The sequence below is a fragment of the Silurus meridionalis genome, chromosome 21, assembly GCF_014805685.1.
Source record: "Silurus meridionalis isolate SWU-2019-XX chromosome 21, ASM1480568v1, whole genome shotgun sequence".
NCBI classification, from domain to species: Eukaryota; Metazoa; Chordata; class Actinopteri; order Siluriformes; family Siluridae; genus Silurus; species Silurus meridionalis.
In genome coordinates, this window is record NC_060904.1 from 18,202,404 (window position 1) to 18,215,810 (window position 13,407).

The following is a 13,407-nucleotide window of genomic DNA, read 5'->3' on the forward strand; positions in this document are numbered from 1 at the left end:
TCTGAGGACATTTTTAAATCTCACTGTGATGGTATAAAAGATCTTTAAAAAACAGCTGATTTTAATTCATAGCTAATCTCTCTCTCTCTCTCTCTCTCTCTCTCTCTCTCTCTCTCTCTCTCTCTCTCGCTCTCTTTCTCTATCTGAGGTTCCCTGTTTTGATCAAATCTCTTTCACAAAAGTCATTTTTTTTGGATGTCTGTCTGTTTATATGTCTATCTAAAATGGAAAGTAGGAATTAAAGCATGAAGATTGGAACACAGCCATGTTTCCTGCACCAGTGACACCTTGCTGGAGGACCAATGCCGAGAATCATCATCACTTCTGCTGAGGTCAGCGTTATTCAAACCTCCGTAACTTAGTTAAAGTGTTTTAAGGCTGGATGTACACTCACACAGCATGAAGAAAACTCAACACTCATGATTAATGGCTTGGATTTAATGTTTTTTCTGTTGATATACAGTAGAGTGTAGAGGAAATCGAGTCATACTGTATCACGCACAAAAGAGCCGCGAACAATATGAGCAATATGGACCTCTGAAACGAAGTTAGGAGTCCAGGAGCTAAATCCAGCACACATAATAAGATTATACTTCTGCCAGACAGGAAACAGGAAACGGCCCGTGTTCTGGTTGTGTTTGCTATTTGGGCCAAAAATACACCCAGGATATTAAATACATTTACATAGAAATCATGCAGTCGGTGATTTTTGAGCTCAGAGTCCTGATGAAATGAGAGGAAATCTTTTGAAGTGAATGCAGAGATCTTTAACAGTCCATTGTTGTCTAGTAGAGATGTTTTGACTTTAACATCATGTCCTTGAATTACACTTAAAACATGTTTGTTTAGGAGAACCCACAACTCCACACCAAAAGCTACGCCAGATCAACCAATTAGTATTAGCATTGTACAGTCATGCGCTCAGATTCTTGCCAAGTTTTACTATAAAGCAGTCATAATTCGTTCATTTGGAATAAATCTGTGTTTTGGAGCTTGGAGATCACACATATTCAAGGTTTCAGTTCAACTTTATTTCTTGTCTCAAAGCAGCTTTAAAGAATGTAAGAACAAAGATGTTATATAAGTGAATGATGTGTGTTTATCCCCGATGAATAAACCTGCACCAACTGTGGCAGGAAAAACTCAAATCTAAAACTTTAGATGGTATGAGGAAGAAACCTTGAGAGGAACCAGACTGAAAGGGAACCCATCCTCATCATCTGGGTGACACGAAGAGTGTGATTTATAAATCATAAAAACATTACAAACACTGTAGAGTGAGAATTATCATGAGCACCAGAGTGTGTGATTATGAGTAATGTAATTTCTACAGTCAGGTGGATTTGTGGAACCTGGAGCTCCTGAGCAATTTATAAATTAACTCAGCATCTGAGATCATTATAGATTCCACACTAATTCCTCCATGCCAGATCCTTCAAATGTTCAATGATGGAGAAATAGCATATGTAGAATTGTATTTTTTGAGTATTGAGGTTGTTTATCAACAAAATCCAATGTCTGAAATCTTCATGAAGAGGAATTCAGCTGAAGCTGGTACATCTCTAGATGGATCTTCTCTTTAAAGGCCAGAAATATTCATGAGGTGGGATCCAACTGGGGGTCGACATCTAACCAAACATATAAATGAACGCATTTATTTATTTAATTATTACACTTATAATGAACATTTTACTCAACTTCATATAATAAGCATTTTGAGCTAAATTTATCGATGCTATAAAAAACACTGTGAGTGTAGAAAATTGACGTGTAGCCCAGGACCAAATGATCCATTGCTTGGTACTGTTCCGTGGCCCGGTGTTTGGGGAGATACGTTTTAAATGATTTGGAACTCATGAATCGTCTCAGAGAGGGATTTGTTGGTGGTGTGTAGCGTTGGCAGGGAAATACCCAGAATTCTTCATACTCTGACAATCTCAACAGGCTCTGTAACAGAAATGATTGTCAGAAATAATTTGTTCACCTCTCGAGTCGTTTTGTTCTTGTGACAACTGAGTAATCTCAAACCAGACAAGACAAAGAGACCCGTGAGATACGAGCCGTTTAAAGCTGTTCTTAGCTCACCATTGAGAGAACTGAGAGAAGAACTGAGAACATGAGCTAGCATGTTTTTTTGTTTGTTTTGCTCAACATTAGCTGTAGTTATAATTTTTTTTATCTTGATTCTAAATGAGCTATTTCCTGCTCAGGGTTGTGGAGGATCTGGTGTGTGTTTTCTTGTGGTTCTGGGTATCAGAAAATTTAACGTTCTTCATAAATGCATTCATATTTTTGAAATGCAGTTGGAAGGAACAGCTGGTCTCTACAGTGACATCCACTGAAAAGCAAACGATCCTATCAGTGAAACAAGAACATACAATCACAGCTTGTTTTTTAGCTAATCACATCATTTATTTTGCTCTAAACTGTACAGCTCCCTCGATTAGGTAGTAAGATTATCAGCTAACTTTGTTTAAATTAGTTTTATGAAATTGTAGATCACAAAATATTACATTGTTTATCTGAACAACAGACTTGTGACCATGAAGAGATTTGATTAGCCTTAAGTTTCATTCTGGTATAATTACTGTGAGAGTTTCTGTTAGATGTGTTCTGTATATCATTTTTCCCCTGTCAGGATGCTAAGCTATAGGAATCTTTTACACCACGTTTCATGTATCTTAGCGCTTATCCAAAAAAAATAAGCGGAGGACATGCTAGCTGATCAACATCTGATCAAATAAATAAAGCAGCTCCAGGTTGCTAAGCTCGTCAGCTTCTTATGTATTTCTAGGAGTTTACAAACACTTACAGGATGTATTTAATGTCTCTCAGCACAGTGCCACAGGGAGCCATGATGCGCACTAGCATGTAGGCGGTTCAGTAGTTATTGAAACACAGCCGGTGTGCTTTAATGAGATATTCAGTGTGTGTGTGTGTGTGTGTGTGTGTGTGTGTGTGTGTGCGCGTGCAGGAATGGATTCTGCTCAAATCTCAAGCTCACACTTTGAAGTCAAAGCCATGTGTTAATTACCAGATGGTGCTTATTGTGTGTGTGTGTGTGTGTGTGTGTGTGTCTACACTAATCACCAAAACATCAAACCCCCTGACAGGTGAAGAGCATTACCTCACCACCGGGGCACGTCTCAGCTCTCTGAGCTGGTAGTCAGCTCTCGAAGTTGATGTGTTGGATGCAGGAAAAATGGGTGTGTGTCAGGATCTGAGGGACTTTTACAAGGGTTACAATGTGGTGTCTAGACATCTGGGTCAGCGCAAAACAGCAGGTCTTGTGGTGGGTGTGGAATAACCAGGATGCATTGTGGGAAGGTGAGTCGGCAGCGGTAGTGTGATGTTCTGGGTGATGTTTTGCTGCGAAACTTGTTGTCCTGGTGTTCATGTAGATGTTACTTTGATGTTATATACCACCACCAATTTAAACTGTGACAGACCTTCTGCAGTTACACTCCTCTATGTGGCAGCATTCCCTTTCCTGCACATGGACTGCTCAGGCACGGGTTGAGGAACATGGCAAAGAGTTCTGTTCTCGATCTAATGGAGTTTCTGGACACACTGGACAAACAAATCCGATCCATGGATGCGTAATGTCACAACCACCTTCATGCCAGACACCAAAGCAGACCTTCAGAGGTCTCATGAGATCCAGGCTTCAAAGTTTCTTGGTAGCAAAAGTCAACAAGATGTGAACCTTGACTTTGGGGGACTAAAGAGGGTCAGTTGTGGGAACGAGCGTTTAGAGCTGCTGGAATGTTAGCTGAAACAGGAACTGCTGGTCCATAACACTAAAGGTTAAACTAAACTGTTAAAAAGTAGGACATGTTCTCTAACAAGTGTGTGGTAGCTTAGTTTTTAAAGAAACGGAATCAGAAGGTCATGTGTTCAAATCCCAGCTGCACCAAGCTGTGACTCGTGGGCCCCTAAGTAAGGCCCCTTACCCCTTAGCTGCCCAGTTGTATGAATGAGGTAAATGCACATCTTCCTGGATAAGGGGGTCTACCAAATGCTGTAAACATAATAAAACAGAAGAGAAAGTAAAGCACCTCCTATGTGTTGTATCCTTTTGTAAAATAATTAATCCCAACACTATTTGTGAGGAACCCACGTGCCCCTGTGAGGAACAGCTCAGAAGATCATCACCAGCTTTAATTGGTGGACCTCTGAGCTCCAGGGCGAACCGCTCCATGTTCCAGAACACCTCAGATACTCTGGTGGATCCATTAGATACTGTGTGTGTGTGTGTTAGTCCCGTATGACCCCTGACCCATCAACATCTTACACTCGACCTTCAGCACAGTGTGTTTGTGTGTTTGTTCCTGATTCAGTGTGAAACATTATTCCTCTAGAAACACTCATTAACATGACCTAATTATAGTATTTCTACATTAGCAGTGGTTTCACAGCTACACAAAGCTGAATACACACACACACACACACACACACACACACTCTCCTTTACCGGTTCTCATGCATTATTCATCAGGGTGTTAATTTTAGAGCATTATGTAAATTTGAGCTGCTGAAATCTGTAACACATTCAGTCACATGACTCAATGTTTTCTCTGTTAGAGCGACGCCTGATCAGCAGATGAGCTTCAAAACACACACTTTCCCCCTGAATCATTTCATTTCCACACGTTTCTTACGTTTATAGCATTTTTGCAGATGTTTTTATCCAGAGCGACTTACAATGACTTCATATACAACTGAACAGGTGAGAGTTAAGGGCCTTGCTCAAGGGCCCAGCAACAGCACATTGGTACTGTGGAGATTTAACCTCACAACCTTCTGGATCGTTCATCTGATCCACCGAGGTACCACGTCCCTTTCTGAAGTGAACATGCACCACACATCTGCACACATCTGTTGGAGGGTCGGTATTTATTTTAGCAGTGTTGGCAGAGTGTTTATTCCTCTGATATTACAGAAAACCACAATAAGTTATTTGGAAAAGAATGTTGTGTTTCTTGTTTGTTTTTACTGAATATTTTTTAAAGGAAGAAGTAAGAATAGGATTTTTCTTTCAGGAGAAAAGTGTTTATGTAACAGGGATGGAAGGAAACTCCAGTGCCAGTGCATTATAACAGTAAAAAGCTGTAACTTTAAATTCCCAACATTTAATACAACATACAATAATAAAACTACACCCTTACACAACTACACCCTTACACAACTACACACTTACACAACTACACCCTTACACAACCTTTCTCAAGGGCCCAACAGTGGCAGCTTGGTGGTGTTAAGGCTTTAACCCATGACCTTCTGATCAGTAACAGAGCCCTAAACACTGAACTACACAATGAGGCAAATACACTTTAATACCTTAAAAACTTTGGGTTTAAAAACAGTTGGTTTTGTATTGTTTAAGTTACCGCATTTCTCACTTCATCTTTCTCACTCTTCCTCTCTCTTTTATCAAATCTAGAACATGGCTAACCTGGGGACCATGAGAGGAAACCTGTCACATGACCATGTTGCTATGGGAACTGTCTGGGACTTTTTTCGGTCAGTTGCTTTGAGATTTCACTACCACACTGCCAAGTTACTGTCTGACCTGTCCATTCTGTCCAATCTATCTGCTCAGTCCACTCCAATGTATTTGCTCAATCCACTCTGTCTAATCTATCTCCTCAATCCACTCTGTCCACTCAGTCCTATTTATCTACTCTGTTCATTCTGTCCACTTAGTCCAATCTATCCACTCTTTCTGCTCTGCTCTGTTGCCTTTGTCTACTCTATCCAATCAATTTAACCTGTCCAATCTGTCTTCTTTAGTGCCTGTCTAATTTGCAAAAATCAATAAAAGATTCCATGTAGAACCCAACAACAAAGGGTTTTCTAGTCAAACTGAAAAATAATTATTTGACCATTTATACGTCCATCTCCATAACAGAGTGAAGTGAAGAAGTGCAGGCAATTAGAGTCGAACATCATTTCCCCCAAATTCACACATTAATGAGTAAAATCTGTAGTGCAATGTGCTTTGTCCAATCATATTCCAGAAATAAGATCTGACCTTTTCAATTAGATTAGAGAACCAAAATGTACAGGTGTTGGACACTGCATTTCAAATCTGTTAGAAATATGAAAGAATTAAAGCACTTACAGAAATGTGTTTGTCTTGGTTCCAGAACAGTACAGTGTGAATTTCAGGAACATTGGAGGCCCTAAAATTTCACCAAAAAAAAAAAAAAACAATTAAGTAAAAAATGTGACCACATTCAATTTTCCCCAAATTCACACTGGACATTACCTGGATACATACAAATGCAGGCATCTACTTTATTTTCTGCAATCCCACTCTAAAGCTGAGATTTGACCTTTTCTAATGACCAGTTAATAACACATACAGGTTTTATACACTGCACCTCAGCTTTTAAGTGAGTTAAAAACATCAGACTTTTACCAGTTTCATTGTCTTCATCCCAGTAATATACAGTGTGAATTTCAGGAAAATTAGATGACGTCAAAATTTCACCAAAAAAATAAAATCTATAAGGGGTTAGACTGGTATTTTAGGTGAAAATTGCACGTTGTCCAAATTTCTCCAAATTCAAACCGTATATTGCTGAAATCCATAACAAGAAAATAGTATGATTAGTTTTTTCTGATCACACTCCAAATCTGAGGTCTGACCTTCCCAATACACCAGTGAATCAGATAAGCATGTTCTGGACACTACATATCAAATCTCAATTCTGAAGTAAGAAACAAACATCACACTTACACCACTGAATTTGACCTGATCCCCGTAATGTACAGTGTGAATTTTTTTCATTAAAAAAATCTGTAAGGGTTAAGCCTTGGTGTTTTTTGGTGAAAATTTTGATATTCTAAAATTCTCCCATAATCACAGAGAATGTTACTGGGATCCAGACAGACACTGGAGTGCAGTTAGTTTTGTCCAATCACACTCCAAAGCTAAGATCTGACCTTTTATTTTAAACCATTCCATCAATAATATAGGCGTTAGACACTGCATCTCAAATCTCAGGTTAGAAATGTAATAAGATAGAAACACCTACAGCACTGTGTTTTTCTTTATCTCACTAAAGTACAGTGTGAATTTTAGAACAATTGTAGGACGTCAATATTTTCACCCAAAAAATGATAAGGGGTTAGTTTTGGTGTTTTTCGTAAAAATTGTGACCACCTTTAATTTCAAATCTCAAATCTCAGCTTTTAAGTGAGTTAAAAACATCAGACTTTCACCACTTTGATTGTCTTCATCCAAGTAATATACAGTGTGAATTTTTGGAAATTTGGAGGACATCAATATTTTAATCGAAAAAAACCCCATCTATAAGTGCCTTTGGGTTTTTTAGGTAAACAATTTTTAATTCTACAATTATCCCCAAATTTACAGATAATGTTGCTGGGACCCTGAATAGCACTAAAAGGTGATTAGTTTTGTCCAATCACACTCCAAAGCTGAGATCTTACATTTGACAGTGAACCACTCATCATCATAGTTATGTGTTGGACACTGCATCTCAAATCTCAGCTTAGAAATGAGATAGAATAGAAACACTTAGGCCACTGTGTTTGTCCTGATACCAGTAATGTACAGTGTAAATTTTAGGAAAATTGGAGCACGTCAATATTTTAACCCAAAATATGATAATGGAATATTATCTGTAAATGTTACCTTTTTTTATTTTTTCCTAAATTCATACTGTACATACCCTGAATCAATACAAATACAGGTGTCTACATCTTTTCTTCTGCTCACACTCCAAAGCTAAAATCTGATCATTTGCAATATAATTCCTACGGTTTGTTTTATTTGTGTTATTAACTTCAACCGAGTGAATAAAGTCAACAGTTTTTATTGCTGATGTAAACGGAATGTGAGCAGGAAATAACTTGTTTCACAAAACATTAATGCTTCATCTCAGGACTTTTCCCCCATGCATGGGTGTAATGTAATTAAAATGTAAATGTGCTGTGCTTCAGTGTTTCATTGCTGTTTTCCCTGTTTTCTCCCCGTCACTGCTTTATTCAGGTTAATGGCGTGGGTATTGTGGTTGTAATGTTGTTGCTGCAGCTGTTTTAATGAGTATGATGTATTTATGGAGTTTCCTGTGCGGTAAGCAGTAGTGTCAGTTCATGTAAGTTGCTTATTTGTTTTGTGGAGGCTGTAGACAGGTGGAAGCTGTTAATGATGATAGTTCTGCTTTCTCCTGTCTAAGGATATGTAGAGATATTGAGGGAAGAAGTTCTTTTGTTTGTAATAATGTTTAGTTTACTCATGTTAGGAACATTTGGTTACTTTTGTCTTTGTCTCTTCTTGAAATTGATTTGCCTAATTTTGTCTTGTTAGTAAACATTTGATCTTTTTATTGTTTGGTGGTGGTGGTGGTGGTATTGTTTTTTGTTTGTTTTTTTGCTACAGCACTGAACGAGGAGGAATGTAACACTTATGTTGTCATTACTTGTATTTTTCTATTAGGTCTGGTAAAAATCTGAGATTTTGAGTATCAATCAGAAACTGATCATCGGTAAATCTCCTCATCTTATGTAGACATCCAGGAAGAGTGAAAGTGGAATTAGTTATACTTGAACTGAGAGCTTCCATGTCCAACTTAGAAACCTACTGAATATGTTAGAACCTCAAATCTTCACTTTGCAATGCGATAGAAACCCCAAAATACACTGTACAATATATTTGTGTTTCTAGCCACTAAATGTATGTGGATTTAACACTAACTCTGGAGTGTAATACATTTCATTTGATCACATTCAATCCAATAAAAGGAAAATGCACCTGAAATCTTGGATTTGAAGTTTAATGTAAACATTAAACCTACACCACTGTGTTTATTTTAATCCTAGAAATGTTCAGTGTGAATTTGAAGTTCAGAGAAACTTTTCACATTTTCCATTTCACATTTACCATCTAATAGGTTAAATATGAAGTTATATGGCATTTCTTTTAGCTCAATTTCTGCAATTTCTCCCAAATGTTACTGAGATCAAGACAAACACTGGTGTGTGATTAGGTTTGTTCAGTCACACTGAATCTGAGATTTAACCTAATACTATTGTGCATTTATGTATAGTGAACTACACAGGTTTTGGACACATTTATTGAATAAAATGCTTTTGTTGTCTCCTTTTCAAAATAAAAATATAAAGTGAGTGATTTAAAAATTCTTCTTTAATGTTGAAGGTCAGCTTTCTGTTTTTCCCCTTTATACAGCAATGACATAGAGAGAGTAAATTCCTTTGTGAGATTTTCAGCCTTATTTGGAGGTGTGTGTGTGTGTGTGTGTGTGTGTGTGTGTGTGTGTGTGAAGCTTGGTGCTGTTGTCATGTTGATCGAAGTGATCGGGAGGAAACATCGACCTGACAGGAAGAGAATCAAACTGAAGCAGAGGTTGAGTATGACAGCATGGAAGATCAAACACACCAGGCCTGGCTTTGTTCTCTCAGCCTAGTTTATTGTATACAGCTTCTGTACAGGTGTGTAACAGTGTGTGTGTGTGTGTGTGTGTGTGTGTGTGTGTGTGTGTGTGTGTGTGTGTATATAACTCTCATAAAACGTCTATAATCACGTCTGAGTTCTGAATACTGACGCGTGTAATTTTCCTACAGTAAATCCTTGAAGCTAATCTCTGAGTACGATTATCGTTTCACAGGTTAATGACACACAGTCTACTTCCTCATCCAGCTGATCCTCTTGGAGATGGAGAAGTCGTTAAGGTGAAAAGGAACTGTGAAGGACTCTTGAACTCGTTAACAGGCAGGAATAGAGGAAATAATGCTGGTGAGAGAAAAGAAGACTGAGAGAGAAAATAAAGGGTGAGGGGGAAAATAAAGGACGTGTAGGGAATTAGAGAAGCAGGAGAAGAAACAAATCGGAGGTGAAGCAAGAAAAACTGAAATCCTTTTTTCCTCGTCACAGTCGGTGGTCTGGATTTCACCCTCAGGAGCTTTCACACGTTTCTAAGCGACAGAACCTCAGCGCCAGCTTTAAGCAGTTTATACAAATAACACTGAAGTGAAATCTACATTTATATGAGTATATAATCATTTTTTCTATATGTTTTACTTTAATACTTTTTAATCAATTAATTTTTTTTTTTCTTTGCAAGTAAATTGTATTTAAAGGTACATGTGTTTGTGCATTCTTTTAAATGTCATTAATGTTAATTTGTAGAGCGTTTTTAACAATAAATGTCTCAAATCAGTTGTACAGAAATAAAGCAATTATAAAAGCATGTATAAATTAAGTGTCTGAAAAGAAAAACTCTGAGACTTCATGAGGAAGAAACTCTGAGAGGAACCAGACTTCAAAGAAAACCATCCTCATCCTCAACCACGAATTTATCCAAAGTTATGAATCCATTTATCCTCTGAAGGAAAACTCGGTTTCAATTTTAAGTTTTAAACGTGTTTATTTTCAACCACAAGCATCACATCCAGGACCTCCTTTAACACCACAATCCTTTCATTTCATTCAGCACTTTTCAGTTCAGTTCAAATGACCATCATTGGTTTTTAGTACAAGATCATGAAATATGCAAATATTGTGAAAATAATCATAAACATCCATGAATAAAAACAATAAAACTTTACAATAATCCATCATAATAAGATTAAATAAATAATCGTTTCATATATATATATATATATATATATATATATATATATATATATATATTGTAGGTAACACTTTAGAATGCAGATTACACACTGATGCCTGTTAGGTTCAACCACATGCATGCAGTTTTATTGCAAACTTTTAGAAAACACTCCTCACACACACACACACACACACACACACACACACACACACACACACACACAGCTTATAGCACTTTAGTATCAAACTCTAATAAACTACCTGAATGAAAAGTGTTACTCTGTGCTTTTTCAGGAGTGTAAACACAGGCCTCGTCCCAAACACTAGCCAGCTAAACGCTCTGAAAGCTAACACAGCTAACACACAGTTTACTCCTGCACTCTGACCTCGCCATGTTTCTATTTTGTGCATTCTGTCGGGTTTAAATGTCGTTTCCGTTCTGAAATCGATCTGTGAGGTTGCGCTAGCTGTGAAACTGTAAGGCTGTGGCGTGTGATTAGCGTATACTCAGGCTAATCTTATTCATCTCCTCGGCAAGACTTGGCCAAATCGCTACATTCTATAAAAAGAGAAGAGTTCGTCGTGATTGATGTGTTTTGTATGTTTTAAAAATGTATGAAATCTGTTTCGATCAAGAAATACAAATGATTACAGTGTTTAAGGTTATTACAATTCTTCTGGTGGGCGGAGTCTCTGTGATGCGCACTAGCAGCTACAAAAGTCGGACGTGAAGTAGCGAAGTCGTTTGATATGTTTTAAGCTCCAATAAAACATTTATATTTAGCAATAAAATAAATCAACTCCTAAATGACGAGCGCTGATCTGACTGTCAAGCCTTTACACCACATCACTGCTAGATTCTGATTGGTCAGGTGTTGATTTATTTTGTATAACAGTAATAATACGTTAGCGTTCCTATAGTAACAGCTAAATGGCAGACGCTTCACGTAAAGCTGAGATGTTTTCTGTATTTAGACGTTAACTAAACAAGTCTCCAGTGAGATTAGTTGCTAATTGCTGTGGTACTGGAACACTGGAAGATGTGCTGCTATGGAGAAATAATCAATCACATGGCTTTGGGACAAAGCACAATACTCTGTCGTCAATTAGTTTCCGATACCGGTGACGTCTTGTGGTCTGAAATTGCTGTTATTACTTTAGCGTTTTACCGGTTTGCTTGCTAAACATATGACGGTTATGGCGTTTGGGACACGCCCCGGACTTCACTTACAATCCCCATCCCCAATCATGAAGAAATTTAGCTTTATTACTTTTCATATTAGCATGCAAAATACACTCATGCATTTCCTCATGTGCAACATAACCACGAATTCTTTTACCTGAAAGTGCAGACGTTCGGTATCTAACACAGAGAGCTAAACATTCGCAATGATCTCCATCCAGAATGCTTTACAATGTAAGAACATTACGAAATTCTGCAAAATCTCGCTTTAAATATAGACATAGAATAAAAAACAGATCAGTTCTAACAGGGAGAAACATGCAGATTCTGCACGTCTCCTACCCAGACACGTGTGCTGGCACGTTAGCTTTAGCCTACAACCATCCACGCATGCAAACAGACGAGCGACAGACTGACGGAGACGTGCTGATCGTACTCGCATCCTGATCAGCTCGCGGTCACAGTTTAGCGACTAAATGTCCTGGAAGACTCGAACTCGCCGGGGCATTTGGGTTTGATGCCCTTGCTGTTGTAATAATCCACCACCTGGTTGGGCACTTCGGCTAAAACGCTTTTGGCGAGTGCAGCAGGAGACGCCTGAGGAGGAACAGAGCAGAGATCACGTCACTTCATTCCGTTTTCATACAGATTATACACCAGATATACTTTTACAGTAAACCATTATTCATATTCATTTAAACGTAAGAGATTTTGGGTGTGAGCGCCACACAGTGTGGATCTAAAATGAGCAAATAAATAATAAATATGTACACATTTTATCAGCCTAGTCTCAAAATACAATCTAAAGATACTATAAATTACAGGCGTCATTCTACTGTACATGAATATGCAAATTAGGGAACCACTCAACTGTATATGCCCCTCCCCCTTTCTCTTTATATAAATATATAAATATATGTGTGTGTGTGTGTGTGTGTGTGTGTGTGTGTGTGTGTGTGTGTGTGTGTGTGTGTGTGTGTGTGTAAAAGGTTTTTTTTTGGCCTGTCCTACATTTATTTTCCTCCATTTACTGTACTGAAATTATATGCAATAATTTCAGTGCAAAAATAATGATAATAATAATAATAATAATAATAATAATAATAATAATAATAATAATAATAATAATAATAATAATAATAATAATAATAATAATAATAATAGGTATTATATGTGCAATATTGTAGCCTGACTTTCCCTCTGTTTCACTGCTGCTAAACATTTCATTTTATTTCACTTAATATAACTTATGTATTTTTATTTCACTTTAATCTGTATTTTAATTTTACTGTGAGTGATTCTGATTCTGATGATTATATAATGTGAAAACACTGTACCCTGTTCAACATATCACATTTTCTTTATTTGTATAGTTCATTGCAGTTTCTCTCTGTTTCTCCACAGTTCTCTGTTAAAAACGAAGAAAAAAACGAGAGAAACTGCTCTCTCAGGTTCAGGAGTTCAGATGTTTGAGTGGAGATGAGTGGAGGATGTTTATGAAGATAAATAGAGAATCCAGGAGAGAATTAAAGAGACGATGAAAACTCCTCCACACATCATCTTCTGAATCTTCTCCAGGAGTGCCCTCAGCTAATCGGAGTTCCTCTGCACCGAGATC

The 13,407-nt window shown here is 37.6% G+C and overlaps 1 protein-coding gene and 1 long non-coding RNA gene across 3 annotated transcripts in view; one reads left to right on the top strand and one right to left on the bottom strand.

The window, feature by feature from the left end:
• Positions 1-232: 232 nt before the first annotated feature.
• LOC124375489 lies at positions 233-10,241 on the top strand. Its single transcript, XR_006923696.1, has 4 exons — positions 233-332; positions 5,444-5,523; positions 9,318-9,483; positions 9,660-10,241. It is a non-coding gene; the product is annotated as an uncharacterized LOC124375489 (long non-coding RNA).
• Positions 10,242-10,407: 166 nt separating this feature from the next.
• The window catches only part of cpne4a (copine IVa), a 31,440-nt gene continuing 28,440 nt past the window's right edge, over positions 10,408-13,407 (bottom strand). For both annotated transcript variants that reach the window (XM_046877612.1, XM_046877611.1), the window contains exon 16: positions 10,408-12,386. In XM_046877612.1, coding sequence (XP_046733568.1) covers positions 12,255-12,386 — 132 coding nt within the window. In that variant the 3' untranslated portion in view covers positions 10,408-12,254. The remainder of the gene's footprint in view (positions 12,387-13,407) is intronic.